Genomic DNA, 27,972 nt, shown 5'->3' with positions numbered 1-27,972 from the left:
GAGCTCTAATAAAATATGAAATTATCATTCTCTTATGAATTTAAAATGCAATATATATAGTGAAACTCATTTATTAAATATATGTTTTATATGTTTATATCTTGATAAACTGAATTCCATCAATATTATTCTTCAATTAATGCTCAATAATAATAATAAAACAATCCAAAGGCACATCTATTTTTATATAATATTTTTGTACAATTAAAAATTGTCATACATGATAGAACTTCAATTAAACAATATAAGAAACATGTAGAAGCACGGTATGTGGGAAACTAAGGTAGGATGAATCAAAAAGAGAGTAAAACATTTTACAAAATCTTCGCCACCTAACTTAAATTTCTGGCTCAACCACCCTTTAGCATATAAATACCTGATTCTAGGAACATACAATATACAATATATGGGAGAGTGTAGAACAACTCAGAGGGGACGAGTCTAGCTAGCGAGGTTCAAGCATAGTGACAGTGACTTCATTTACAGAATTAGCTCCACTGGTTGATGGATCTCCACTATTGTAAGTTCTCTTCATAATGAATGCAGGTTGTTTTGGAGATGGAAGAATTGTATCATTACTCAACATGAAAACAACAGATTTACATTGTAGGCCGATCCATCGCAGATTCTTGCACACAATAGCCCGATTTGGATGCATTGCAATACTTCACTTTCGTGGTATGAATCACCCAAATGATAAATCAACCATTTCAAGGACTCGCTTCTCTCCATAGGTCCCAAACCTAAAACCAAAGAATTACAAGGTTTGTGTGACGATCAAAACTTAAAAGATTAATGATGATTTTTTGATTGATTTAATGTCTAATTAACTTACATATCCAACCAAATTTGAAGAAGTACTCTCATCATAATAGCTGCTGTTTTTTCTGCCAGTGATTATCTCTAGCAATAGAACCCCAAAACTATATACATCAGATTTTATTGAAAATAGGCCTTGCATTGCATATTCTGGTGACATATAACCACTGCAATAGCACAAATAAGTATGATCAAATTTGTGGATATTAAGTACTACAAAATCATCAATTTTTGTTTCTTTCTAGATCATACTTACTACGTTCCAACAACACGATTTGTGTTTGCTTCAACTTGATCACCTCCGAATATTCTGGCCATGCCAAAATCTGATATTTTTGGATTCATTGATGCATCTAGCAGAACATTACTTGCCTTGAGATCTCTATGAATGATTCTTAATCTCGAGTCTTGATGAAGATATAGAATCCCTCTAGCAATCCCACAAATAATGTTATGACGCTGGCCAATCTAATGTTGATCTTTATTTTCATCCGAATAAAGTTGCTCAAATTTCATCAAATCAATGCATTGATGCAATTATAAATTCCTTCTAAGGTACATCTCGCTTTGAAAGGACATACCAAAAATAAAAGAGTCCAAGCTTTTGTTTGGCAGGAATTCATAGATTAACATCTTCTCTCGTTCTTGGATGCAATAACCTAAGACTCTTACAAGATTCCTGTGTTGGAGTTTTGCGATTAAAGTAACTTCGTTCTTAAACTCTTCGCTCCTTGTCCAATACTTTGGATGCCTTTTAACCGCTATTTTTTTCACCATATAGCACTCGAGAAGTAATGTAAACCAAATGCACATAACTCAAAGTTCAACCTTAGTTTAGTGGCATTGGAGTTGTTTTCGTAATCGTGAGGATTTCCTTCTTGTACATATAAAAAAAGGTTCACGTTAGGAAAGATATTTGAGAGAATTAGAAAGGGTAGGTTACCTTATAAACGAGCCAAAACCACCCTCCAAGCTTGTTAGCATCCGAGAAATTATCAAGAGTCGCAGCCTATGGTGCCGAGATCAAAGCATGGTAAATCAAATTCCAACTTCATCACTCCCTTTCCACTCGAGAATCTTCCAAGTATGTTGCACTTGTGGTGAAATTAAACAAAGATTTGTCTGGTCTGCCTCTAGTCGATCATTTATAATTAACAAATTAATTGTTTAATTTGGAAAAAAAAACAAAGATTTACCTTGTAAATGATCTATTACAACATACAAATTAGACAAACCACCAAGAAATTTGATTACCTTTTCTCTTCCTCCGAACGAAACAATATGCTGAGAAGGCTAGAAGAAATAATGTTACAGCAATAATAGAAACTATCATTATTGCTTGCACTCCCTTCTTGGAAAGAGGACCTTTCGACTTACCATATTTAGCTGAAATTAAGTAGAAAAATAGCAACGTGAACAATGTTATGAAAATGAAAAAGAAAAATTTTAATTAGGATTTTAGTCATGCGAAAAATTTTTGTCAAAACTTAATTTTTGGTCAATCCATGATATAAACACGTGGGATCCATTAACTCAGCCCCGTCTAGAAAATCAAGCAAAGAGATGTCCCATCTTAACAAATGACTAGTTGAAATGTCAATTCGCTTTGTCTTAATCAAGCTATAATGGTGATTTGTATTATTGACTATTAAGGCTAGCTAATGGGTATTTCTCCTCCTTCAAAAGTATAACAAATAAGAATAATTTGATTTTGAATTTTTTTAAATTTATTAATTTTTAAAGTTTATAAGAAAAAGAGAATATTGCTTTTCACTGTGTAATCAAATACATTACTCCATATATATATATATATATATATATATATATATATATATATATATATATAATTAATTTTCATAGAAAATGTAGTTTAGAGTAATCCAAAAGGAACATAATAGAGAGTCGATCCTAATCCTATTTGATCAATCAGAACAAAGAAAATGAATATATATAATAAAGAAGTTGGTAGCAAAACAGAGAAATGCCTAACTCAGCTGCGTCCACACGTACATATATGTCCTGTCCCACACTGGAATAGGTTCTCGTATCAACCAAATCTCCATACCATCTCATACACCCAAACCCTCTCTCATCTGCACTTGTGTAAGCCGTGCAGGAACAATTCTTCAAGCACTCTTGCTCACATACCTTCAAGCTCAAGTTCATGTCCGCTTGTGCCTTTGTAGTGTCTGGAACTCTCACGCGTTCCATCTTCACGAACCCTTCCCCACTTTGACACGTTGACACGCCGGCTTTCCTGATACAACCACCTGAGCCATCTCTCAGGTACCAATCCCTTGGTGACTTTGGTTCGAATCCTGGCAAACATTTGCATATGAAACTATCAGAATCATATGGATCGCAATTACTATTTGCACCACATTCGCCATAGTTATCACATTGTTCTTTCGGGGCGGACCAAAACCCGATCCACCTATGGTCTCTTTGATTCCACGTGGCCCGTTGCACGTTTCCTGACTCATTGACCATCATTCTCGAGACGATTGAGGGATTAGTCAAACCATACGCGATGGATACCTCACCCTTATTGTTCACAAAACTGACATTAAAGATGTAATTACGTGTCATCTCGGGTACTCCGCTCCATCTTTCTCCTGTCCATGGTCCGCCTCGCCACCACCGAACAGAACCCTTATATAGAAACAACTGAGGCACCCCACTTGGATCGATTCTGTAGACAATGTCACCTGTTCCAGGGTCATCTTTTGATTTCCAAGAAGTAAGAACCCAATTCTTGCCAGTTCTTGTGTTCAATCCAAGCTTCATGTTAGGAAGTAAGGTATCTGTAGGATAATCAAAGCTTTGCCATAAGAACCTTTCAGTATCCCGCTGAAGCAAAACAAGATTTCCCGAATCCTGGAGCTGAGCCATGGAATTACTCGTTGATGTAGAGAAATTGGTGGACCAGAGAGGAATAGTTTGGTTTTTCTCGTACAAGACAAGGTTACCTTGACTGTTGATAGTGAGTACCCCAGAAGCATCATTGACAGGATTATCTCTATTTCCCACCCAGACAACGGTTTGTTCTGAAACTTTGTTGTACCAAATTCCGACGTAGCGACGAGTAGAAGTGCCTGGGCTGAAGAACCCAAGTGCGAAACGTTCTCCTTTAGAGACTAAAATATCACCATCTTTGATGAACTGGGTTGGCGTTATAGTGTCAATAGATATGCAGAAGTGGAAAAACAGGAAGAGAAGCGATGTGGTGAGAGACCCTTTGCTTGATTCATGACAAATCCAGGAAGAGTATGCTGAGAGGCTGTGCGTGGAGTATTTTAAGCGTAGTTGGGTTATTTAATGAGCGGAACCACCCAATAATCAAAGGACAACTGCTACAAAAAATATCTGTTGAATCATGGACCAGCTAAACATCAACTCAAAGCACCAGCAAACATATAGGACAAAATTAAGGGTGAAAGACTTTTTTTAAAAGCTTAGATTTTTATTAATAACAAGAGCCATGAAAAGCTAGAAAGGATCAAAGATTTTGCCAAATATATACTTCTATATCACTTAATATATTTGGGATTAACTCATTTTATACCTGAATTAAAATGATAAATTTATAAAAATTATAATAATTAAACATAAATTAATCATGTCATCAATAGTTTATTAAAAAAGGTCAGAGATGATCTCTTTTATTGTTGATTATACTCTAAATTTTGCTAATTGTGCTTTAAGTGAGATCATTTTTTAAAATTTAGAAGGCAAATTTATCAATTGTTTTTCTGTTGAAAATTTAGAGTAAAATTCAGTGCATAGCAATAAGTGGGACAATTTTTAACTTTTTTTTTGTAGACAAATCATTAAAGACATGATTAATTTATATTTAATTGTTATAATTTTTATAAGTTTAAGTATTCAATAAATTGAAATTTTAATTGAGATGTTCAATATGTTAATCTCTAATTGTAGTTGTCACGAACCAACCTATGGGCTGGACCGGCACTAGGACCTGGGCCAGCCTAAAGCCCCCGAGGCCCGTAGTAAGCCTAACTATTCATTAACACAACTCTAAGGCCCATTTGGGCCCACTTTCAAGAAACCAACCGAATAGAGTCCGACCATAAAGTGGACCTTTCAACGGGGAATTTTTGACTCACCCGACCTGTGAACAAAATATATCATCAATTGGGGAGCTCAGCTCACCCTCCACATACTCATATCAAAGATCAAAATAAATGGAGCTCCCTCATCCAATCCATCAAACATGCATATAATAATTTTACAGGTCCACATGACAATATATATTATAGACCCGAATCATTTAAATATCTCTAACACATGCGAAAATTCTAGGAGTAAATAAAATTATACAAATATTGATAAACAACCTGCGAAGAAGAAAAGCAGGTTAACCACAATAAAATCCTCTTGTAGCCTGAAAAAATATTAAACAGGAGTGAGCGTTCGACTTAGAGAGTAAAATATCAATTTTAACCATAATCTCTATAACTATCTAAAACTAATGCACCCTATAGAGTGAAATGCAACATCAACCACATTTTCACATCATAACATCAAAAAGGTAATTTGGAGCACTCACGCACCCAGTAATATTAATCTTAATATATGAGAGTTGATCCCCTATACATGTCTCTTAAATCCAACCTAGTGCCAAGAACTCTGCCTGACTTTCGCTTAATAATACAAATCGGAGGTCCCAGCGAAGAACTCAAGCCGTGACTACCCCCCGAAGGATCGGGTCCCAGCGAAGATCTCAAGCCGTGACTACCCGTCCCATCCATAGTCCACACCACATCACACGCACGCCAACGCACGCACACTGCTCTAAATTACCACAGCAACATACATGGCACTTTCACAGTTATGAATACAACATAAATCGTGCCTAAAGTTTATCTACATAGATATACGCATATAAGTGATGCATGGGCATGCTTGAACATATTATAATAGTGAAATTACGATTAGAATTAATATTTTACTCACAGACTTGATAACGGTCACTGTGGCGGCTGGGCGGAGGAAGAAGGTCGGCTCACCGACAATTACATTACAATTATTTAATACAAATGACTCAATACAAATCATGAAAAGACCAAATACGTCCTAAGTCGTGCCGAAAATCCGGCAGAGTCTCCCCTATACCTAGGACCTACCCAACCTGCAAAAGGGCTGAAAACACACTTCTATACTCACAATCCATATATCCACAACTCAATCACATCACACAGCCCCTCCCCGCCCATCAAATCGCCATCCATCACAATATGTAAAATTTCAATTTAGTCCTTATAATTGATCATTTTGCAAAATCGCCCAAATAAGCTCTAAAAATTCTTAAACTTTGCCCTGCGGTCCTTAGCAATATTACTAAACTATTGCAAAAAGAATAATAATTTTCTAAGCTACCACGAATATTTTATGGATTTTTAATCCTATTTAAGCACTAGAAAATTACGAAAAAGCAAGGTTCGGGTTTACCTTTGCCGATTCGACTCAGGGACGCGCCGACGCCCGACAATTGGGGTAGCCAAAACCTCGGTCCACCAAGACTTTTTCAGAATCTGGTTCGCCGGAAATTCATGCATCTTGGCCAATCGAATTTCCGCGAATTGAGGATATCTACACGAAGCCCACAACACGGGGGTTAGTACATAAATTTTTCAAAATTTTCTAAGCTCATTTAATGCTCGGAAAGACACTGCGAAGTTCCATGGGACCCACTGAAAAAAGGTGTCGGAAAAATTTGAAATTTATGTCGCCGCAAAGCTCTCGACGAGTGGAGCGCTCTGGTACTCTCGTTTTTATCGTGTGAGTCACGGTTTTTGAGAAATCTACCCCCAAAGTCAAAATGGGCTAAAACTTCCCGGGCAAAAATTGGATAAACCGCTCGATGGATTTCGGTGTTCTTGGTGTCTATGGAAAGCTCTCGACGAGTAGATGAATTTAGACATAAGACCCGGTCTGATTGGTGGCCGAATCGACCGAATTTTGGTCGGGAAGGTGAACGGTCGCGCGTGCGCTGCGCGTTGCTTCTGGAGCCGTTTTTCGATGTTCCAGGCGGCGGCCGGCCGTGGGGGAGGGCTGAGGCGGCGCGCCAGCGAGGTGGGGAGGCAGGGGAGGTGGCGGCACGGCAAGGGGAGGAGGGAGGAGAGAGAAAAGAGAGAGAGAAGGGGAGGCCTGACGCCGCGAGAAGGGAAAGAAGAAAAGAAAAGGCCTGATTCGACGGTCCGATCCGGTCCGGCTCGATTCGGCGGCTCGATTCAGAATAAAATTTTGAATTTTTATCGCCTGACCAAAACGAGGTCTAAAAATTCCGAAAAAATTCTAGAAAACTCAGAAAAATTCGTAGACTCCAAATATATTTTTAGTTTTCCCACGTGGTCTTTAAATTAATTTTTAAAAATCATCAAAGTTTATATTTTCGAAAAATCGAACCCGATTTTTAAAATCCGAAAAATCTCAAAAAAATTTCCTAAAATTTAAATAAAATTAAAATACTAATAATGCTCATAAAATAATAAAATTTAAAATTTTGGAGTGTTACATTCTTCCCCCCTTACAGAAAATTCGTTCTCGAATTTTACACAAGGCAGAATAAAACACATGATTATACATTGAATGTGATATGGGTACTTGCTACGCATGTCCCGCTCGACTCCTGTGCACTCTTCCACCGATCGCTCCTCCACAAAACCTTAACCATAGGGATCTGATTTGATCTTAGCTGTCTCACTTGGTAGTCCACTATGGCTATAGGTTGCTCCTCAAATGTCAAGTTCTCCTTTAGTTCTATTACATCCGGCTGTAGTACACGAGAAGGATCGGGAATATATTTCCTGAGCATGGAGATGTGAAACACGGGATGAACGTGAGAAAGGTTGGGTGGTAGCTCCAACCGGTAGGCAACTGCTCCAACTCTATCAGTAACCTCAAAAGGTCCAATATACCGAGGTGTCAACTTGCCCTTCTTTCCAAATCTCATCACTCCCTTCATCGGAGAAACCTTTAGGAATACATAGTCGCCTACTGCAAACTCCACATCCTCCGTCTGGGTCCGCATAACTCTTATGCCATCGAAAGTCGCTTTCAATCGTTCCCTGATTAAAGGAACTACCTCTGAAGTGTACTGCACTAGGTCTACATCATGCACTTTCGCTTCTCCCATTTCCGTCCAACACAGAGGAGACCTACACTTTCTCCCATATAATGCCTCATAGGGTGTCATCCCTATGCTGGAGTGATAACTGTTGTTGTAGGCAAACTCCACCAAAGCTAGTTGATCATCCCATTGACCTCCAAAATCTAAAACACTCATGCGAAGCATGTCCTCCAGTGTTTGGATGGTCCTTTCGGACTGTATGTCCGCTCGAGGGTGGAAAGCCGCATCAAGTTCAATCAGTGCCAAGTGCCTCTCGCAACTTTCTCCAAAATCGAGAAGTGAATCAGCCCTCCGCCGGATATTATGGAAGTTTAACTCCATGCAATCGACTATTTCTAATATAGAGTCGAGCGCATCAGGCAAATGTAATAGTAGTCTTCACAGGCAAGAAGTGAGCTGATTTGGTTAAACGGTCTACAATTACTTATATCGAATCTGATCCTCGCGTGGTACAAGGCAATCCTGTCACAAAATCCAGAGTAATCATTTCCCACTTCCATTCTTGGATAGGGAGATCTTGCAGCTTCCCTGACGGTCTCTGGTGTTCAAACTTTACCTTCTGACAAGTCAAGCACTAGGACACGAAGTCGCTATGTCTCTCTTCATGCCATTCCACCAATAACTATCTTTCACATCATGGTACATCTTGGTGGAGCCTGGGTGGACATTGTACAGTGTATAGTGTGCCTCTCGCATGATATCATCTCTGAGATTGTCCACATCGGGCACACATATCCTAGAACCCTGCACTAGGGCGCCATCATTGGCAAATCCAAACTCACCACCTTCACCTTGGTCAGACTCTTTCTATGATCTTCATTAATTGTTGGTCTCTGGCGGGAAACTCTAACTCTATCTCTCAAGTCCGCCTCACCAAAAATGAGCCAACAATACCCTCATCCGACAGATCTAGGATTAAACCTGATCCATCAACTCATGCACTTCCCGAATCAACTGTCTCTTCTCATCAAATATGTGCCAAACCGCTGTAAGATTTTCTACTCAAAGCATCTCACATTACATTGGCCTTCCTGTGGTGGTACCGATGGTGCAATCATAGTCTTTAGAAGCTCCATTCATCTCCTCTGCCTCAAGTTTAAATCCTCTGTTGGAAGATGTACTTCAAACTCTTGTGGTCGGTGTATATCTCGCACACTTCACCATACAGTAGTGTCTCCGCATTTTTAGTGCAAAGACTACACCGCCATTTCCAAATCATGGGTGGGGTAGTTCGCCATGCCTCTTTAGCGCCTTGAAGCATAAGCCACTACTTTTCCATTCGCATCAAAACACACCCTAGGCCAACTCGAGGCGCCACAAAGACACCTGTATCCTTCACCACTCATAGGTAGTGTCAACACAGGCAATGGTTAGACACTCCTTAAGCTTCGAAACTCTCCTCACAATCATTCAAATGAATGGAACATTCTTCCTAGTCAACTTAGTTAGGGAGCCGCTATCCCGGAGAAATCTTGCACAAAATGCCTATAGTAGCCACTAGACCTGTAAAACTTCGCACCTCAATGGATCGTTGTAGGCCTAAGCCAATCGCCATGCCTTCAATTTTCTTGGGATCCACTTGAATACCTTCACTAGAAACCACGTGTCCCAAGAATGAGATGCTTTCTAGCCAAAATTCACATTTTGAAAATTTGGCATATAGCTGGTGCTCCCTCAACGTCTGCAACACCATCCTCAAGTGCCACACGTGTTCTTCCTCGGTCTGAGAGTATACCAAAATGTCATCTATGAATACGATGACAAAACGGTCCAAAAATGGCTTGAACACCCGGTTCATCAAGTCCATGAAGGCTGCTGGTGCATTAGTGAGTCCAAAAGACATCACCAAGAACTCATAATGACCATATCTTGTCCTGAATGCCGTTTTGGACACGTCCTCATTCCTAATTCTCAACTGATGGTAGCCTGATCGCAGGTCTATCTTGGAAAAGAATCTAGCCCCTTAGAGCTGATCAAACAGATCGTCGATCCGAGGAAGTGGATACTTGTTCTTCACAGTCGCCTTGTTCAGCTGTCTGTAGTCAATACACAACCTCAATGACCCATCTTTCTTTCTTACAAATAGCACAGGAGCACCCCAGGGTAAAGTGCTTGGACGTATAAAACCCTTGTCCAAAAGCTCCTGTAGTTGCTCCTTTAACTCTTTCAATTCTGCTGGGGCCATCCTGTAAGGTGGCATTGATATGGGGTTTGTACCGGGCACAATATCAATGCAAAACTCTATTTCCCTTCCTGGTGGCAACCCTGGAAGCTCCTCTGGGAAGACATCCATAAATTCTCTGACAACAGGAACATTTTCCATGCTGACACCTTCTACAGATGTATCTCTCACCAATGCCAAATACCCTTGACATCCACGCCTCAACATTTTTCTAGCACTAATTGCTGATACCAAATTATATGGAGCCACGCTCCTGTCACCATCAAAGCTAAACTCTTCCACACCAGGTATGTGGAAATACACCTTTTTGTTCCTGCAGTCTAAAGTGGCATAGTGAGTTGACAACCAATCCATCCCGTGATTACATCAAATCCACATCGTAGAGGAACCAAGTCTGCTGGGAGGATCTTTCCATCCACTACTACTGGGCTACCCGGAAAAATCATATCTACATCTATGTTGTCACTAAGTGGGGTAGCTACTGACAAAGGGCACTCTAAAGTTGTAGGGTTTCTACCCATCCTCATGGCAAACACAGGGAGACAAATGAGTGCGTAGCACCTGATCTATCAAAACACGAGCCTCATAAGAACAGACTAGTAGAATACTTGCCACACGCATTTGAAGCCCGAGCATCCCGGTGGGTCGGTGAAAACCCAAGCTTGACTTCTACCCCGAGTGGCGTAACCCCGATATTGACTTCTACCTCCGACCGCCTCCAAATCCACGCCCCTTGTCCTCACTCATGGCCACATCGAATCGATCGCCGCCATGCTGGAAGCACTTGATACAATCGGACGCGAGGAACATTTGCACGTAACCCCTGTGACCCCATCCGTGGCTCGCTAAACACGGCATTCTCTAGCAAAGTGACCGTTGGCTACACCAAGCATACTCAACCCATCATACAAGGTTCAATGTCCTCTTCCACACTGCGTACAAGGTGCCAAAGAGGATCCCGAACTGCACCGTAATCGCTATACTCGACCGTGACCACCGCCGATCCGCACTGTCCAACCCTCGAGGTTTGTGTCTAAAACCACTCTTCTTGTTCCTACTTCTTCCTCAGAATTACTCGCCACCACTATCCGGAGTACCCATGGGGAACACCAAGAACCCTCCGCCTGCTTTTCTTGCCCTTCCATTGCCATCCACAAAGATAGCTAATCTCAATCTGCCTGGCTCGATCAACTACCACATCAAAAGACTGATCCGACATCATGGCCAGGTTTGCATACCTCCTGTCAAGCCCCTTTAGGAACCTCTTCACCTTCATAGTTTCAGAGCACGCCGTAGGGGCATACCGCCGCCTAAATTCAGAGCATATTCATCTACTGCACTGCCATTCCGCCTTAAGGCCTCAAAGGCCCACACTTCTAATCTCAAGCTTTCGCACAAACCGATTGATGAACAAGCCACAAACTAAGTCCACGACAAAGCCTCCATCCGAGGTAACACGTAGTCATTCATCCATTGTCTAGGCATAGGCCCCATGACATGCTGCATACACTCTATAAGTCTTCTATCACCAATCGTAATTGCTTCTCGCCTCCTCAGGAATCCAAAACCAATATGCATCGCCCGACACATCATAAGTACTGTGCACCAACTTCTTAAAGTTGATTATCTGCTTGTAAGATTCTCTTGGTGCGGTGGATCATCGGTGGAGGGTGGACTATATATCGCGCCATCATATCGATGGTTCTCTCGCAACCCACCTAGAGTAGCGCCATTGGGTCCATGGGACTCGTGCCATAAAAGATCGATCTCAGATCGTGGCAACGCCATCTACTTGAGCAAATCTAGGCCTCCTACCCCGCCTCCTGGGCAGCGCCTCATCCCGTGCCGACACCTCACAGCACATCCGGTTCTCGTGCGGGCAGCTCTCCCGCTTCTACGCATTTTCCTCAAATTCAGCAAAGATTAGCCCACAAAATTCAAAATCGCACATTACATGTACTCTATAGACTCATATTTATACACAATATAAGGAGCAGAAACTAAAAGCAAAGATGACAATGCAAGACGAATGTGGACCCTATTTTCCGCATGTGACTCCTATTAGACTCTTCTCAACATTTTAGACAAACAGTCCCTAAGAATCTGAGCCTAAGCTTTGATACCACATTTGTCATGACCCAACCTATGGTCGAACCCAAGACTAGGACCTAGGCCAGCCTAAAGCCCCCGAGGCCCGTAGTAAGCCTAACTATTCATTAACCCAACTCTAAAGCCCATTTGGGCCCACTTTTAAGAAACCAACCGGACAGAGTCCGACCATAAAGTGGACCTTTCAACGGGGAGTTTTTGACTCACCCGACCTGTGAACAAAATATATCATCAATTGGGAGCCTACCACCCTCCACATACTCATATCAAGATCAAAATAAATGGGAGCTCAGCTCCCTCATCCAATCCATCAAACATGCATATAATAATTTTACAGGTCCACATGACAATTTATATTACAGACCCGAATCATTTAAATATCTCTAACACATGTGGAAATTCTAGGAGTAAATAAAATTATACAAATATTGATAAACAACTCAAGAAGAAAAGTAGGTTAACCACAATAAAATCCTCCAGAGTCTAAAAATATTGAACAGGAGTGAGCGTTCGACTCAGAGAGTAAAATATCAATTTTAACCATAATCTCTATAACTATCTAAAACTAATGTACCCTGTAGAGTGGAATGCAACATCAACCACATTTTCACATCATAACATCAAAAAGGTAATTTGGAGCACTCACACACCCAGTAATATTAATCGTAATATATGGGAGCTGATCCCCTATACAGGTCTCTTAAATCCAACCTAGTGCCAAATAAGAACCTGCCTGACTTTAGCTTAATAAACCAAATCGGGGTCCTGAAGAACCTGCCGTGACTACCCTCAAGGATCGGGTCCCAAATAAGATCTCAAGCCGTGACTACCCGCCCCATCCATAGTCCACACCACATCACACGCGACGCCAACGCACGACACCGCCCAAATTACCACAAAGAACATACATGGCACTTTCACAGTTATGAATGCAACATAAATCGTGCCTAAAGTTTATCTATATAGATATATGCATATAAGTGATGCATGGGCATGCTTGAACATATTATAATAGTGAAATTACAATTAAAATTAATATTTTACTCACAGACTTGACAACGGTCACTGTGGCGGCTGGGCGGAGGAAGAAGGCTGTCTCGGCTCACCTGACAATTACATTACAATTATTTAATACAAATGACTCAATACAAATCATGAAAAGACTAAATACGTCCTAAGTCGTGCCGAAAATCCGGTAGAGTCTCCCCTATACCTAGGATCTACCTGTGACACCCCTTACCCTACTACAAGGTAGCGAGCAAGTTATGCCACTCAGTGTGCCGGAGCACTCTATTTTATCTTAATTCATTTTTATCGTCGTTTTGAATATAACTTGTGAAATATAATATATTTAAGCCATTTATCGAAATTATTATTTATTTGAGGTTCCGAAAATTTTAAAGAAAATCCGGCAGAGTACCGGCTAAAAATGGAGAAAACCGTTCTTCTAACTCGTGAAAACACTTCCTATATTCATATTCAATCATCTCAACTCCATTTGTCAAAATCTCAACATTTTTCAACCATTCATTTTCTCAATCATTCATCCATCTCATATGATACCATGCATATATCATAGATAAACATTCACTTTTCCATTTACAACCACACTTTTCATTATTTACATGAATATCAAAATATATTACATAAGTTCAAATACATATGAGAAAATAAAATCAATTACAAAATACCAAAATGACATCTAGCGCCCTACCAATGCATCACGACATGGAGGTGACACATAATTATGCAGAATCGTGAACCGCTTTACCGAACTGTGGTCATCGGGCGCTCACCCAATCTTTCGCACTACGTTGCTGTAAAGCGACGCTAAGCATAAAGCTTAGTGGTGCAAATAATAAAATAGAAAGAAATAATATGCAATATAAAAATCATAATTTCTTAGCCATTGTGTTCATAAGAATCAATAATTACCAACTTAGTGTTTAGTTGAGGGCTAATTACGCTTTTATGATATTAACTTCTTCATGAATTTTAAGTTTTCATTGTATTCTATCGTAATCATTCTCGATATATAGTATTCATATTTTCTTAAACAATAACATCAATTACAGTTATACTTTTCCATGCCCAAGTAACCTATACAAATTGACCGACCGATAAACGTAAACTAGCACCGGGTACTGTACTCCGCCACACCATCGTCACAATGTGTCTCCGGCAGTAAACATGTAATGGCTAATAAGCCATATAAGCAATAAGGCATAAAGCCAAGTAAAACATCATAATCGTGATAGCCATAGGCTATCACATCACGTAACGGCAATGAAGCCATACATCATAATGCAGATCGCTATCGTAACCCTATTGGCATGCCAACCTATCCAAACCAATCACATTAGGCCTACTAGGGCATTTGATACTTTTAAGTTTCACAATTTTTGAATTTCAAGTTTTTATGTCACTATTCACTTCAATAGTCAACAAAAAGTTGACTTTTGCATAGAACATAGGTGCATTGGTTTTAACACTCCCAATGTACCACATTTTGCATTTAAAACTTGTTGGTTTTGGTCACTTTCTCAAAGCTTAAGTCATTTTGGCAAATTGCCAATTTTGGTTTTAGTGTCACTATTCACCTCATTGGTCAACAAAAATGTTGACTTTTAGAATAAAAATGTGTACATTGACTTTGGCACTCCCAACATACCACATTTGGTGTTTAAAACTTGTTGGCATTAAGTGTTAATACCATTCCAAAGTGTAATTCAACACAACCAGAATTTTCAGTTTTGGTGAGTCAATTTCACTGTTCCATTGGACACTGTTACTATTGGAATTTGAAGAAATGTAAAACATGAAAGTTGTTCCTTATTTTGTCTGGTTGAATTTCCTTTTTTGAATCACTCCATTTGGAGTTTTGTAGCTCCAGATATGGCCCAAAAACCCAAGCTGGCCGGATTGCCAAATCTGCAGATTTACCATATCTACAGTGCATGAACAGTAATTATAGTCACTTGGTTGGATGGGTTCTGGCCATAATTTGGGGTAGGTTCCTTCATGAAAGTTGTTTTTCTATGTCTTAACTTGTTGCTGTAAAAATTTCAGGTCAATTGACCAAATCTACAGTGAGTTATGGCCAAATGAACAGTTACTGTTCATTTAGTCAATTCTGCAGAGGCAGTTTCAGGGTTCCGGATTGGGGCCAAGTTTTGGTCCTCTTGCTTTGGTCTTTTGGGCATGGTTTCTTCAGCAAAAATGTGCCATTATAAGCCTAGTTTCATGTCCAATTGGCCAAACACCAATTGGACTAACACAGCCCAAGTTATGGCTGTACAAAGGGACTGAATTTTCAGTCCCTATGCTGCTGTCCTAGGGCAGATTTCACCTTCACTTTGCCATTCTATTTTTGAGTTCTAATTATGGTCAACATACCTAAAATGGTCACTAATTGACCATTAAAATGTTCTCTAACCATTTCCTAAGCCAAGTCACATTTTCACCTTTCCAAACCCTAATTCAAATTCATGGTTTATGCCATGTATCTTAGTAACTACCAATGCATTGCTTATATGTTTATAACTTCAACATGGTTTCTATTTCACTCTAAGCTCATCAAATACTCCTACATATTCCTTTTCAAGGGCAGCCAACATTCAAGAGCTCATACACATAGGTTTTTGTTCATTTAAATTACAAGTCTTACTAAATTTCAAGTCCAAAATCATGAAATTTAAGAGTTTTATGTTTATAGTTGCACTAACCTCAACTTGAAGAATCTCCAAGCTTGCCAACTTTAATTTCTCTTCTACCTTTTGCTCCCAAACACCTTAGCAAGCTTCTAGAATATATTTTTGTGTTGAGAACTTGAGGAAATATGGTGGGAGTTTAGGGCTTCATGAGTTTGCCAAGCTCATCAATGGAGGGAGGGGAAAGTCACGTTTTGGTGAAGAAGAAGAAGAATGGCTGCTGCTCACGTTTTTTCTTTCCCTTTAGTCCATTTTTAGTCTCTTTTAAGTGTTTTAAAATGCTTGTTTGAATGCAATTGGTGGGGATTTGTAAGTGACATCATAAAGATGTCATAAATTGCTTTTATGGATTTTTCTTTCCTTTTCTTTTCTAATCATTTTCAATTCAATTTTCAACAATATTTATTCACATTTTAGATCATAATAATTATTTACTTAACTGGATAAGTCGGCCAAAAATCACCTCAAGGCGAAATGACCAAAATGCCTCCGCTTGGCTTAACGTCAAAATTGTCTGCAGATCATTGAAAATTTTTCTAAATATTTTCTTGGCATTCTAATGCCATGGGAACCTCAATAACCTTCTCTGAGTCCCAAAAATTATTTTATAATTTTTCCCGCTCTCGTTGTAGAACTCTGAATCTAGGCTCCTCAAGTAGAAGAACTTTCCTCCTGCTACCCATTGCTTGGGCACCTACGCTGAACTTGTTTGTATTTTATTTCTAAAATTTTTACTAAATTCTTCTTGTCAATATTTGAGTTATTTATGGTTTCTTAAGTTTAAATATTTTTCCGAACGTTTACTGTCTGACCGACACCTGGCCACCTAACAGAGAATGTACTTGAGTTGCTACAAGTGAGGGTGTTACATACCCAACTCGCAAAGGGCTCAAAACACACTTCTATACTCACAATCCATATATCCACAACTCAATCACATCACACAGCTCCTCCCTCCGCCCATCAAATCGCCATCCATCACAATATGTAAAATTTCAATTTAGTCCTTATAATTGATCATTTTGCAAAAACTACCCAAATAAGCTCTAAAAATTCTTAAACTTTGCCTCTCATGTCCTTAGCAATATTACTAAACTATTGCAAAAAGAATCATAATTTTCTAAGCTACCACGAATATTTTATGGATTTTTAATCCTATTTAAGCATTAGAAAATTACGAAAAAGCAAGGTTCGGGTTTACCTTTGCCGATTCCGACTTGAGGACGCACGACGTCGACAATGGGGATAGCTAAAACCTGGCCCAATTTGGAGACTTTTCCAACTGTCCATTCGCCTAAATTCAAGATCTTGGCCAACTATCGACTTCCGCTAATTGAGGATACCTACACGGCCTACAACACGGGGTTAGTACATAAATTTTTCAGAATTTTCTAAGCTCATTTAATGCTCTGAAGACATCGACTTTCGTGGGACCCACCAAAAGGTGTCGGAAAAATTAAATTTATATCGCGCAAAGCTCTCGACGAGTGGAGCGCCCGTACTCGGCTTTCTCGTGATTCATGGTTTCAGAAATCTAGCCCGAAAGTCAAAATGGGCTAAAACTTCCCGGGCAAAAATTGGACAAACCGCTCAATGGATTTCGGTGTTCTTGGTGTCTATGGAAAGCTCTCGACGAGTAGATGAATTTAGACGCAAGACCCGGTCCAATTGGTGGCCGGATCGGCCGAATTTTGGTCAGGAAGGTGAACGGTCGCGTGCGCACTGCGCGTTGCTTATGGAGCCGTTTTCCGGTGTTCCAGGAGGCTGGCTACCGTGGGGGAGGGTCGAGATGGCGCCGGCGAGGTGGGGAGGCACGGGGTGGTGGGAGGAGAGAGAAAAGAGAGAGAGAAGGGGAGGAGGTCGGACGCGCGCGAGGAAGGGAAAGAAGAAAAAGAAAAGGCCGGTCCGATTCGATCGGTCCGATCCGGTCGGTTCGATTCGGCCGGTTCGATTCAGGATACAAAATTTTGAATTTTTATCGCTGGGACCGAAACGAGGTCCAAAAATTTCAAAAATTTCTAGAAAACTCAAAAATTCGTAGACTCCAAATATATTTTTAGTTTTACCACATGGTCTTTAAATTAATTTTTAAAAATCATCAAAGTTTATATTTTCGGAAAATCGAACTCGATTTTTAAAATCCGAAAAATCTCAAAAAAATTTCCTAAAATTTAAATAAAATTAAAATACTAATAATGCTCATAAAATAATAAAATTTAAAATTTTGGGGTGTTACAGTAGTGGCTTTGAATGTATTTTTCACATGTCTTGACTCTTTTTGATAACTTCGGAGTCCTCGCCAAGAAAATTAAGAAAACTAGCTATGATGTATGACTAGATTGACGTGTGTGTGATACAATTGGTCTATTGCCCAATTTTCCATTTAAAACAAAATCAAAGTAAACCATAATTGAGTGTTGGACATAAGTTGTAAAGAAGATAAACTCAAAAAGCAAAAAAATGAAAATCCATGCATTCTTCCCTATGCTTATTTACTTGCACAAAATGGGTCACCCTGCTTTAGAACAAACAGAAACTTCTGTTTCAACTTCGAATTATTTTCAAGTTTCCCTGTGGTTTGGACAACCCTGAATATTGCTTGAAAATTCCAGCATCGTTGAACGAATAATTTTGATGACGAATGGCTTCAAAAGACGGGTCGAATTAGAGTGTACATGACACTCGGCTTTGGAGTTCTTATAATTTATGAAAGGTATAAGGTCTATTTTGACCTTTAAATTATGAGTTAATAGTTATGCAAATTTTTAAAGTATTTTGATGTCTAAACAAGTCTTTTAAATTTTAAATTATATTAAATAAGTTCTTTAAATTTTAAAAATAGATCAAATAAACTCTTTACTATTTTGAAGATAAATAAATTATTTAACTTTTAAAAATAAATAAATAAAAAAAGACTAAATTATAAACTATTATAATATAAATCAAACTAAGGTCGTACACAAAGATCTTTTAATTTGCATAATCTTGGTAGGTATCCACTATGTTCTGAAATATATTAATAAATTATTTTAATTTTTATAAGTTTAAGTATTCAATAAATAAAATAATAAAATTTAAAATTTTGGGGTGTTACAGTAGTGGCTTTGAATGTATTTTTCACATGTCTTGACTCTTTTTGATAACTTGCTGGAGTCCTCGCCAAGAAAATTAAGAAAACTAGCTATGATGTATGACTCGATTGACGTGTGTGTGATACAATTGGTCTATTGCCCAATTTTCCATTTAAATCAAAATCAAAGTCAACCATAATTGAGTGTTGGACATATGTTGTAAAGAAGATAAACTGAAAAGGCAACAAAATGAAACTGCATGCCTTCTTCCCTATGCTTATTTTCTTGCACAAAATGGGTCTCCCTGCTTTAGAACAAAACAGAAACTTCTTTTTCAACTTCGAATTATTTTCAAGTTTCCCTGTGGTTTGGGCAACCCTGAATATTGCTTGAAAATTCCAGCATCGATGAACGAACAATTTTGATGACAAATGGCTTCAAACGACGGGTCGAATTAGAGTTTACATGACGCTCGGCTTTGGAGTTCTTATAATTTATGAAAGGCATAAGGTCTATTTTGACCTTTAAACTATGAGTTAATAGTCATGCAAATTTTTAAAGTATTTGGATATCTAAACAAGTTCTTTAAATTTTAAATTATATTAAATAAGTCCTTTAAATTTTAAAAATATATCAAATAAACTCTTTATTATTTTGAAGACAAATAAATTATTTAACTTTTAAAAATAAATAAAAAAAGATTAAATTATAAACTATTATAATATAAATCTAACCAAGATCGTACACGAAGATCTTTTAATTTGCATCATCTTGATAGGTATCCACTATGTTCTAGAATATATTAATAAATTATTTTTTATCGAATGATTCAAAAAATTTCTCTATGAGTTCAGAAAATTTTTATAGATAACTTATTGAATTATTCTATAAATAATAATTTATTAATTTATTTCAAGATGTAGTAGGTTTTCAATAAAATATTGCATATTAAATATGCATAATTGTAGATGAAGATTTCATGTACTAAAAAATTTTTATGCACAGCTTTAGTTGAATATATATTAGAGATAAATTATAATTTAATCTTTTTTTAATCTATTTTTAAAAGTTAAAAAATTTATTTATCCATAAAATAATAAAATTTATTTTTAGATAAATTTATTTTTAAGATAAAAAAATTTATTTTTTTGCTGATCCCTTAGCGCTCACTTTTTATGGTTTTTCATTTTTTGCTATTCCATTTCCATATAACCAACAAAAATTTCCAAGCTGTGTCCCTATTCATGACAGCTGCTCAGAGAAGATGATTTATGGGATATGTATAATTAGAAATTCATTTACTGAATTCCTTAATTTTTTTTTAATTTATTAAATATATAAATTCACTAAAATTATAATAATTAAACATAATTATATATAAATTAAACGTGTATTTTACAGAAATAATGACTTATCTAAATAAACTAAACAGTTACTCACTGTTGATTGAGCTCTAATAAAATATGAAATTATCATTCTCTTATGAATTTAAAATGCAATATATATAGTGAAACTCATTTATTAAATATATGTTTTATATGTTTATATCTTGATAAACTGGATTCCATCAATATTATTCTTCAATTAATGCTCAATAATAATAATAAAACAATCCAAAGGCACATCTATTTTTATATAATATTTTTGTACAATTAAAAATTGTCATACATGATAGAACTTCAGTTAAACAATATAAGAAACATGTAGAAGCACGGTATATGGGAAACTAAGGTAGGATGAATCAAAAAGAGAGTAAAACATTTTACAAAATCTTCGCCACCTAACTTAAATTTCTGGCTCGACCACCCTTTAGCATATAAATACCTAATTCTAGGAACATACAATATACAATATATGGGAGAGTGTAGAACAACTCAGAGGGGACGAGTCTAGCTAGCGAGGTTCAAGCATAGTGACAGTGACTTCATTTACAGAATTAGCTCCACTGGTTGATGGATCTCCACTATTGTAAGTTCTCTTCATAATGAATGCAGGTTGTTTTGGAGATGGAAGAATTGTATCATTACTCAACATGAAAACAACAGACGACATTGTAGGCCGATCCACTGCAGATTCTTGCACACACAATAGCCCGATTTGGATGCATTGCAATACTTCACTTTCAGGGTATGAATCACCCAGCGATAAATCAACCATTTCCAAGGACCTGCCTTCTCTCCATAGGTCCCAAACCTAAAACCAGCAATTACAAGGTTTGTGTGACGATCAAAACTTAAAAGATTAATGATGATTTTTTGATTGATTTAATGTATAATTAACTTACATATCCAACCAAATTTGAAGAAGTACTCTCATCATAATAGCTGCTGTTTTTTCTGCCAGTGATTATCTCTAGCAATAGAACCCCGAAACTATATACATCAGATTTTATTGAAAATAGGCCTTGCATTGCATATTCTGGTGACATGTAACCACTGCAATACCACAAATAAGTATGATCAAATTTGTGGATATTAAGTACTACAAAATCATCAATTTTTGTTTCTTTCTAGATCATACTTACTACGTTCCAACAACACGATTTGTGTTTGCTTCAACTTGATCACCTCCGAATATTCTGGCCATGCCAAAATCTGATATTTTTGGATTCATTGATGCATCTAGCAGAACATTACTTGCCTTGAGATCTCTATGAATGATTCTTAATCTCGAGTCTTGATGAAGATATAAAATCCCTCTACCAATCCCACAAATAATGTTATGACGCGTTGGCCAATCTAACAGTGATCTTTTATTTTCATCTGGAATAAAGTTGTTCAAATTTCATCAAATCAATGCATTGATGCAATTATAAATTCCCAGTTCTAAGCAGACATCTCGTTTTGAAAGGACATACCAAAAATAAAAGAGTCCAAGCTTTTGTTTGGCAGGAATTCATAGATTAACATCTTCTCTCGTTCTTGGATGCAATAACCTAAGACTCTTACAAGATTCCTGTGTTGGAGTTTTGCGATTAAAGTAACTTCGTTCTTAAACTCTTCGTTCCCTTGTCCAGAATACTTTGACAGTCTTTTAACTGCTATTTCCTTTTCACCATATAGCAGACCCTGAGAAGTAATGTAAACCAAATGCACATAACTCAAAGTTCAACCTTAGTTTAGTGGCATTGGAGTTGTTTTCCAGAACTGTGAGGATTTCCTTCTTGTACATATAAAAAAAAAGGTTCACATTATGAAAGATATTTGAGAGAATTAGAAAGGGTGGGTTACCTTATAAACGGAGCCAAAACCACCCTCTCCAAGCTTGTTAGCATCTGAGAAATTATCAGTAGCTGCAGCTATGGTGCTGAGATCAAAGCATGGTAAATCTGAAATTCCAACTTCATCACTCCCCTTTCCACTATGAGAATCTTCCAAGTATGTTGCACTTGTGGTGAAATTAAACAAAGATTTGCTGCGTCTGTCTCTAGCTGAGCATTTATAATTAACAAACTAATTGTTTAGTTTGGAAAAAAGAACAAAGATTTACCTTGTAAATGATCTATTACAACATACAAATTAGACAAACCACCAACAAATTTGATTACCTTTTCTCTTCCTCCGAACGAAACAATATGCTGAGAAGGCTAGAAGAAATAATGTTACAGCAATAATAGAAACTATCATTATTGCTTGCACTCCCTTCTTGGCGAGAGGACCTTTCGACTTACCATATTTAGCTGAAATTAAGTAGAAAAATAGCAACGTGAACAGTGTTATGAAAATGAAAAAGAAAAATTTTAATTAGGGTTTTAGTCACAGGAAAATTTTTTATCAAAACTTAATTTATGATCAATACATGATATAAATACGTGGATCCATTAACTCAACCTCGTCTAGAAAATCAAGCAAAGAGATGTCCCATCTTAACAAATGACTAGTTGAAATGTCAATTCGCTTTGTCTTAATCAAGCTATAATGTGATTTGTACTGTTGACTATTAAGGCTTGCTAATGGGTATTTCTCCACCTTCAAAAGTATAACAAATAAGAATAATTTGATTTTGAATTTTTTTAAATTTATCCATTTTTAAAGTTTATAAGAAAAAGAGAATATTGCTTTTCACTGTGTAATCAAATACATTACTCCATATATATATATATATCATTCATTTTCCTAGAAAATGAAGTATAGAGTAATCCAAAAGGAACCTAATAGAGACTCGATCCTAATCCTATTTGATCAATCAGAACAAAGAAAAATGAATATATATAATAAAGAAGTTGGTAGCAAAACAGAGAAATACCTAACTCAGCTGCGTCCACACGTACATATATGTCCTGTCCCACACTGGAATAGGTTCTTGTATCAACCAAATCTCCATACCATCTCATACACCCAAACCCTCTCTCATCTGCACTTGTGTAAGCCGTGCAGGAACAATTCTTCAAGCACTCTTGCTCACATACCTTCAAGCTCAAGTTCATGTCCGCTTGTGCCTTTGTAGTGTCTGGAACTCTCACGCGTTCCATCTTCACGAACCCTTCCCCACTTTGACACGTTGACACGCCGGCTTTCCTGATACAACCACCTGAGCCATCTCTCAGGTACCAATCCCTTGGTGACTTTGGTTCGAATCCTGGCAAACATTTGCATATGAAACTATCAGAATCATATGGATCGCAATTACTATTTGCACCACATTCGCCATAGTTATCACATTGTTCTTTCGGGGCGGACCAAAACCCGATCCACCTATGGTCTCTTTGATTCCACGTGGCCCGTTGCACGTTTCCTGACTCATTGACCATCATTCTTGAGACGATTGAGGGATTAGTCAAACCATACGCGATGGATACCTCATCCTTATTGTTCACAAAACTGACATTAAAGATGTAATTACGTGTCATCTCGGGTACCCCGCTCCATCTTTCTCCTGTCCATGGTCCGCCTCGCCACCACCGAACAGAACCCTTATATAGAAACAACTGAGGCACCCCACTTGGATCGATTCTGTAGACAATGTCACCTGTTCCGGGGTCATCTTTTGATTTCCAAGAAGTAAGAACCCAATTCTTGCCAGTTCTTCTGTTCAATCCAAGCTTCATGTTAGGAAGTAAGGTATCTGTAGGATAATCAAAGCTTTGCCATAAGAACCTTTCAGTATCCCGCTGAAGCAAAACAAGATTTCCCGAATCCTGGAGCTGAGCCATGGAATTACTCGTTGATGTAGAGAAATTGGTGGACCAGAGAGGAATAGTTTGGTTTTTCTCGTACAAGACAAGGTTACCTTGACTGTTGATAGTGAGTATCCCAGAGGCATCATTGATAGGATTATCTCTATTTACCACCCAGACAACGGTTTGTTCTGAAACTTTGTTGTACCAAATTCCGACGTAGCGACGAGTAGAAGTGCCTGGGCTGAAGAACCCAAGTGCGAAACGTTCTCCTTTAGAGACTAAAATATCACCATCTTTGATGAACTGGGTTGGCGTTATAGTGTCAATAGATATGCAGAAGTGGAAAAACAGGAAGAGAAGCGATGTGGTGAGAGACCCTTTTGCTTGATTCATGACAAATCCAGGATGTGCGTGGAGCGGAAGACATATTTTTAAGCGTAGTTGGGGTATTTAATGAGCGGAACTACCTAATAATTAAAGGACAACTGCTACAAAAAATATCTGTTGAATCATGGACCAGCTAAACATCAACTCAAAGCACTGGCAAACACATAGGACAAAATTAAGGGTGAAAGACTTTTTTTAAAAAGCTTAGATTTTTATTAATAATAAGAGCCATGAAAAGCTAGAAAGGATCAAAGATTTTGCCAAGTACATACTTCTATATCACTTAATATATTTGGGATTAACTCATTTTATACCTGAATTAGAATGATAAATTTATTAAAATTATAATAATTAAACATAAATTAATCATGTCATCAATAGTTTATTAAAAAAGGTCAGAGATGATCTTTTTTATTGTTGATTATACTCTAAATAACAATAATAAAATTCAACAATAAAAGATACCTAAATTTATCAACTGTACTTTATTCAACAATAAAATTTTACTGATAATCGGAGTAAAATTATTTTTTATCGAATGATTTAAAAAATTTATCATTGAATTTAGGAAATTTTTATAGGTAATTTATTGAATTATTTTATAAATAACAATTTATTAGTCTATTTCAAAGATATAGTAAATTTTCAGTAAAATATTACATATTAAATATGCATGATTATAGATGAGGATTTCATGCACTAAAAAATTTTTATGCATGACCTTAGTTGAATTTATATTAGAGATAAATTATAATTTAATCTTTTTTTAAAAGTGAAAGAGTTTATTTATTTATAAAATAATAAAAAAATTTATTTAATTTATTTTTAAAATTTAAAAGATTTATTTAATTTTTTTTAAATTAAATAATTTAATTAGATTCTGAAATACTTTAAAGATTTAAGTAACTATTTAACATAATTTTAAAATTTTAAATAATTCTTTTTATCATTTATTAAATGAAAGAATGTGTATTATAGTAATTTATAATTATTATGCCAACAATTACAAAGCTGAACGCGTTTCTTTCAGGTTGCGAACTTGAAAAAACAAAATCAAATCAATTCATTCGCTATCATACGTGATTTTGGCAGCCGATCCATGGCCCATGCCAGTAATTAAAGTCTCCTCCTTCGGCGCTCATATCACCTACTTAATTATCCCATTATTATATATGGCACACGAAATTGATATACGCACAGGTTGATAGGCCAATTGGAAAAAAGAAAATCGTAATTTTATAATTTTATCTTAAGATTTTAATTTTAATTTTAATTTTTCCAAATATTAAATTAATTTTTTTTATTAGAGAGAACATAATTTGATTATAATTAATTTTGTTGTGTAGTCCATATATTATAACTAATCCATTACACCCCTACTGAATCTGAAATATATACTTTAATTATTAATTTGGTTAGTGAAAAAACAGTAATTGAAATAATTTATCATTTAATAAATGCATATAAATTATGATTATTTTGTTATATGATTAACTATATTTATATCAATTAATTATGAAAATAGGTGTAGAGATATAAAATTTAAGTTAAATTATTATCTTAATAAATATTAATTAGCTAGTTAAATTAAATTAAAATTTTAATTAATTTATTACATTGACTAACTAAATTATTTAAAAATATTAAAATATTTAATTATTAACTAATTACAACTTATGTTTAAAGAAAAGTGATGATATACTCAGATTCGATTAAATCATGCCAAGTAAATCAATCAAACTAAATGTAAATTGGAGGACCTCTCCAAAGCCTTTATAAATAGAAGAGCTCTCCTAATTATAAAAATATATTGGCACAAACTTAAAAATTATGCAGAATTCAATGTAATTACAATCACAGTTAGAATGAACCAAAATGATAGTTTTATGAAACTGAAGTTATTTTACATTGGCGACCCTCTCTTAGTCTAAAATCCTACAAGAATTTCATTGATCATAGTAACTCTGGCATTGAACAAACTTCTCCTCTAGCTATTAAAGATTCTTGCTTACTTTTAGTCCTGAAAATAAATGCCGTTTTTTTTAGGAGAAGGAAGACTTGTTTCATTGCCTAACATGAACACAACTTCTAGCATGGTTGGTTGATCAGTTGAATGTTCCTGCAGCACGCATAGAAGTCCAATCTGAATGGATCTCAAAAGTTCTTGACTAGGGTTTGAATTTTCCAACAATGAATAATCAACTATGTCCAAGCCTTTTCCTTCCTTCCATAGCTCCCAAACCAGAAACATAGTTGAGGAAATCATTTACTACTTTAATATTGAATCTAATAGGAAATTAACCTTAAGAAAGATATGTCAATCAACTTACATTCCCAATCAAATTTAGAGAAAGGGCTTTGTTCTTCATATTCGGCGTTTTTCTTGTTGTTAATGATCTCTAGCGTTAAGACACCATAGCTGAAGACATCAAATTTTACAAAACGTAACCCATTCATTGTATATTCTGGAAACATATAACCACTACAAGCAAATAAAATGAAATAATTTATTGGTGGTTTAATTTGCAACCTTTTAACGTTTCCATGTAGGTAGATGGTATTGGAGTTTAATGTAATATACCACTCGCTTTGAAGCATTGTAGCCTCTAGTAGAATATTCCTTGTTCTCAAATCCATATGGATGATTTTTAGTCTTGAATTTTGATGTATATATAAGACTCCTTGAGCTATCTTAAAAATAATATCAAAATACTTCCAGTTCAATAATAGCTTTATTGTCTTATCTATAGTCAATTTGAGGTTTAGAGAACCTTCAAAATGATAGGACTTGCGGAAAGAAGTACAAATTACAGATGGGTGAGCAAATTGAAGAAGAGCCATGCCAAAGTTGAAATAGTCCAAGCTTTTGTTTGGTAAATATTCATAGATCAACATCTTATCTTCTTTGCAAATACTTTGCAAATGCAACAACCAGAAAGCCGGACAAGGTTTCTCTGCTGGAGTTTTGATATCAACCGTACTTTATTTTTGAATCCCTATATCCCTTGTCCTGACTATTTAGATAATCTTTTCGCTACTATTTCTTGTCCATTTGAAAGTTGACCCTGAAAGTACATTTCCCAATTCAATTCACAGATGTCCTGCCATAGCTATTTCTTGTTCTTCCTCTCATGCTTCTTTCAGTCAAGGTCATCAAAATTTGAAAAGTAACCGGCAATCTATAGAAAAAACTGTTACAAATAGTTAGTGATAAAAAAAAATTGTGTCATATTAAAAGAAATATAAGAATGAAAAAATATTTATAAGCCTTTACTAATCAAATCAAATAAATTTAATTGGTGAAAAATTTTGGACGGGAACTCTAAAAATAGATCGAAGCCTATTATTATTTTTTCTAACAAAGACTGTATAACCACCTTTTGCTAAGGCAGAGTTTGGATAATTTTTTACGGTTTCAAATA

At 36.6% G+C, this 27,972-nt stretch overlaps 1 protein-coding gene and 1 pseudogene across 2 annotated transcripts; both read right to left on the bottom strand.

The window, feature by feature from the left end:
• Positions 1 to 153: 153 nt before the first annotated feature.
• LOC131170359 (G-type lectin S-receptor-like serine/threonine-protein kinase At1g11410) lies at positions 154 to 6,398 on the bottom strand (annotated as a pseudogene).
• A 14,244-nt stretch (positions 6,399 to 20,642) lies between these two features.
• On the bottom strand, positions 20,643 to 24,598 carry LOC131169087 (G-type lectin S-receptor-like serine/threonine-protein kinase At1g11410). Of its 2 annotated transcripts, XM_058130373.1 has the most exons (6): positions 23,290 to 24,596; positions 22,275 to 22,474; positions 21,902 to 22,112; positions 21,569 to 21,806; positions 21,329 to 21,479; positions 20,643 to 21,237 (listed from the first exon to the last, which is right to left on the bottom strand). In XM_058130373.1, exons 1-6 carry the CDS (start codon positions 24,554 to 24,556, stop codon positions 20,938 to 20,940), a joined length of 2,367 nt encoding a protein of 788 aa, XP_057986356.1. In that variant the 5' UTR covers positions 24,557 to 24,596; the 3' UTR covers positions 20,643 to 20,937. The 2 variants fall into 2 exon arrangements, with proteins under 2 accessions (XP_057986356.1, XP_057986357.1); XM_058130374.1 differs by lacking the exons at positions 20,643 to 21,237; positions 21,329 to 21,479 and adding an exon at positions 22,592 to 22,723 and having other exon boundaries at positions 21,568 to 21,806; positions 23,290 to 24,598.
• Between the last annotated feature and the right edge of the window lie 3,374 nt (positions 24,599 to 27,972).

The sequence above is a fragment of the Hevea brasiliensis genome, chromosome 11 (assembly GCF_030052815.1).
Source record: "Hevea brasiliensis isolate MT/VB/25A 57/8 chromosome 11, ASM3005281v1, whole genome shotgun sequence".
NCBI classification, from domain to species: Eukaryota; Viridiplantae; Streptophyta; class Magnoliopsida; order Malpighiales; family Euphorbiaceae; genus Hevea; species Hevea brasiliensis.
Note: the sequence above shows the minus strand (reverse complement) of the source record. Positions and strands in the feature narration are given on the sequence as shown.

Bases quoted from the DNA above. Each gene is read 5' to 3' on its own strand.
- LOC131169087 (XM_058130373.1), bottom strand. From the start codon at position 24,556: ATGAATCAAGCAAAAGGGTCTCTCACCACATCGCTTCTCTTCCTGTTT. The intron at 22,475-23,289 runs GTATTTCTCTGT...ATAAATGCTCAG, and splicing joins TGTGGACGCAGCTGAGTTAG to CTAGAGACAGACGCAGCAAA. The intron at 22,113-22,274 runs GTAACCCACCCT...ATTACTTCTCAG, and splicing joins GTTTTGGCTCCGTTTATAAG to GGTCTGCTATATGGTGAAAA.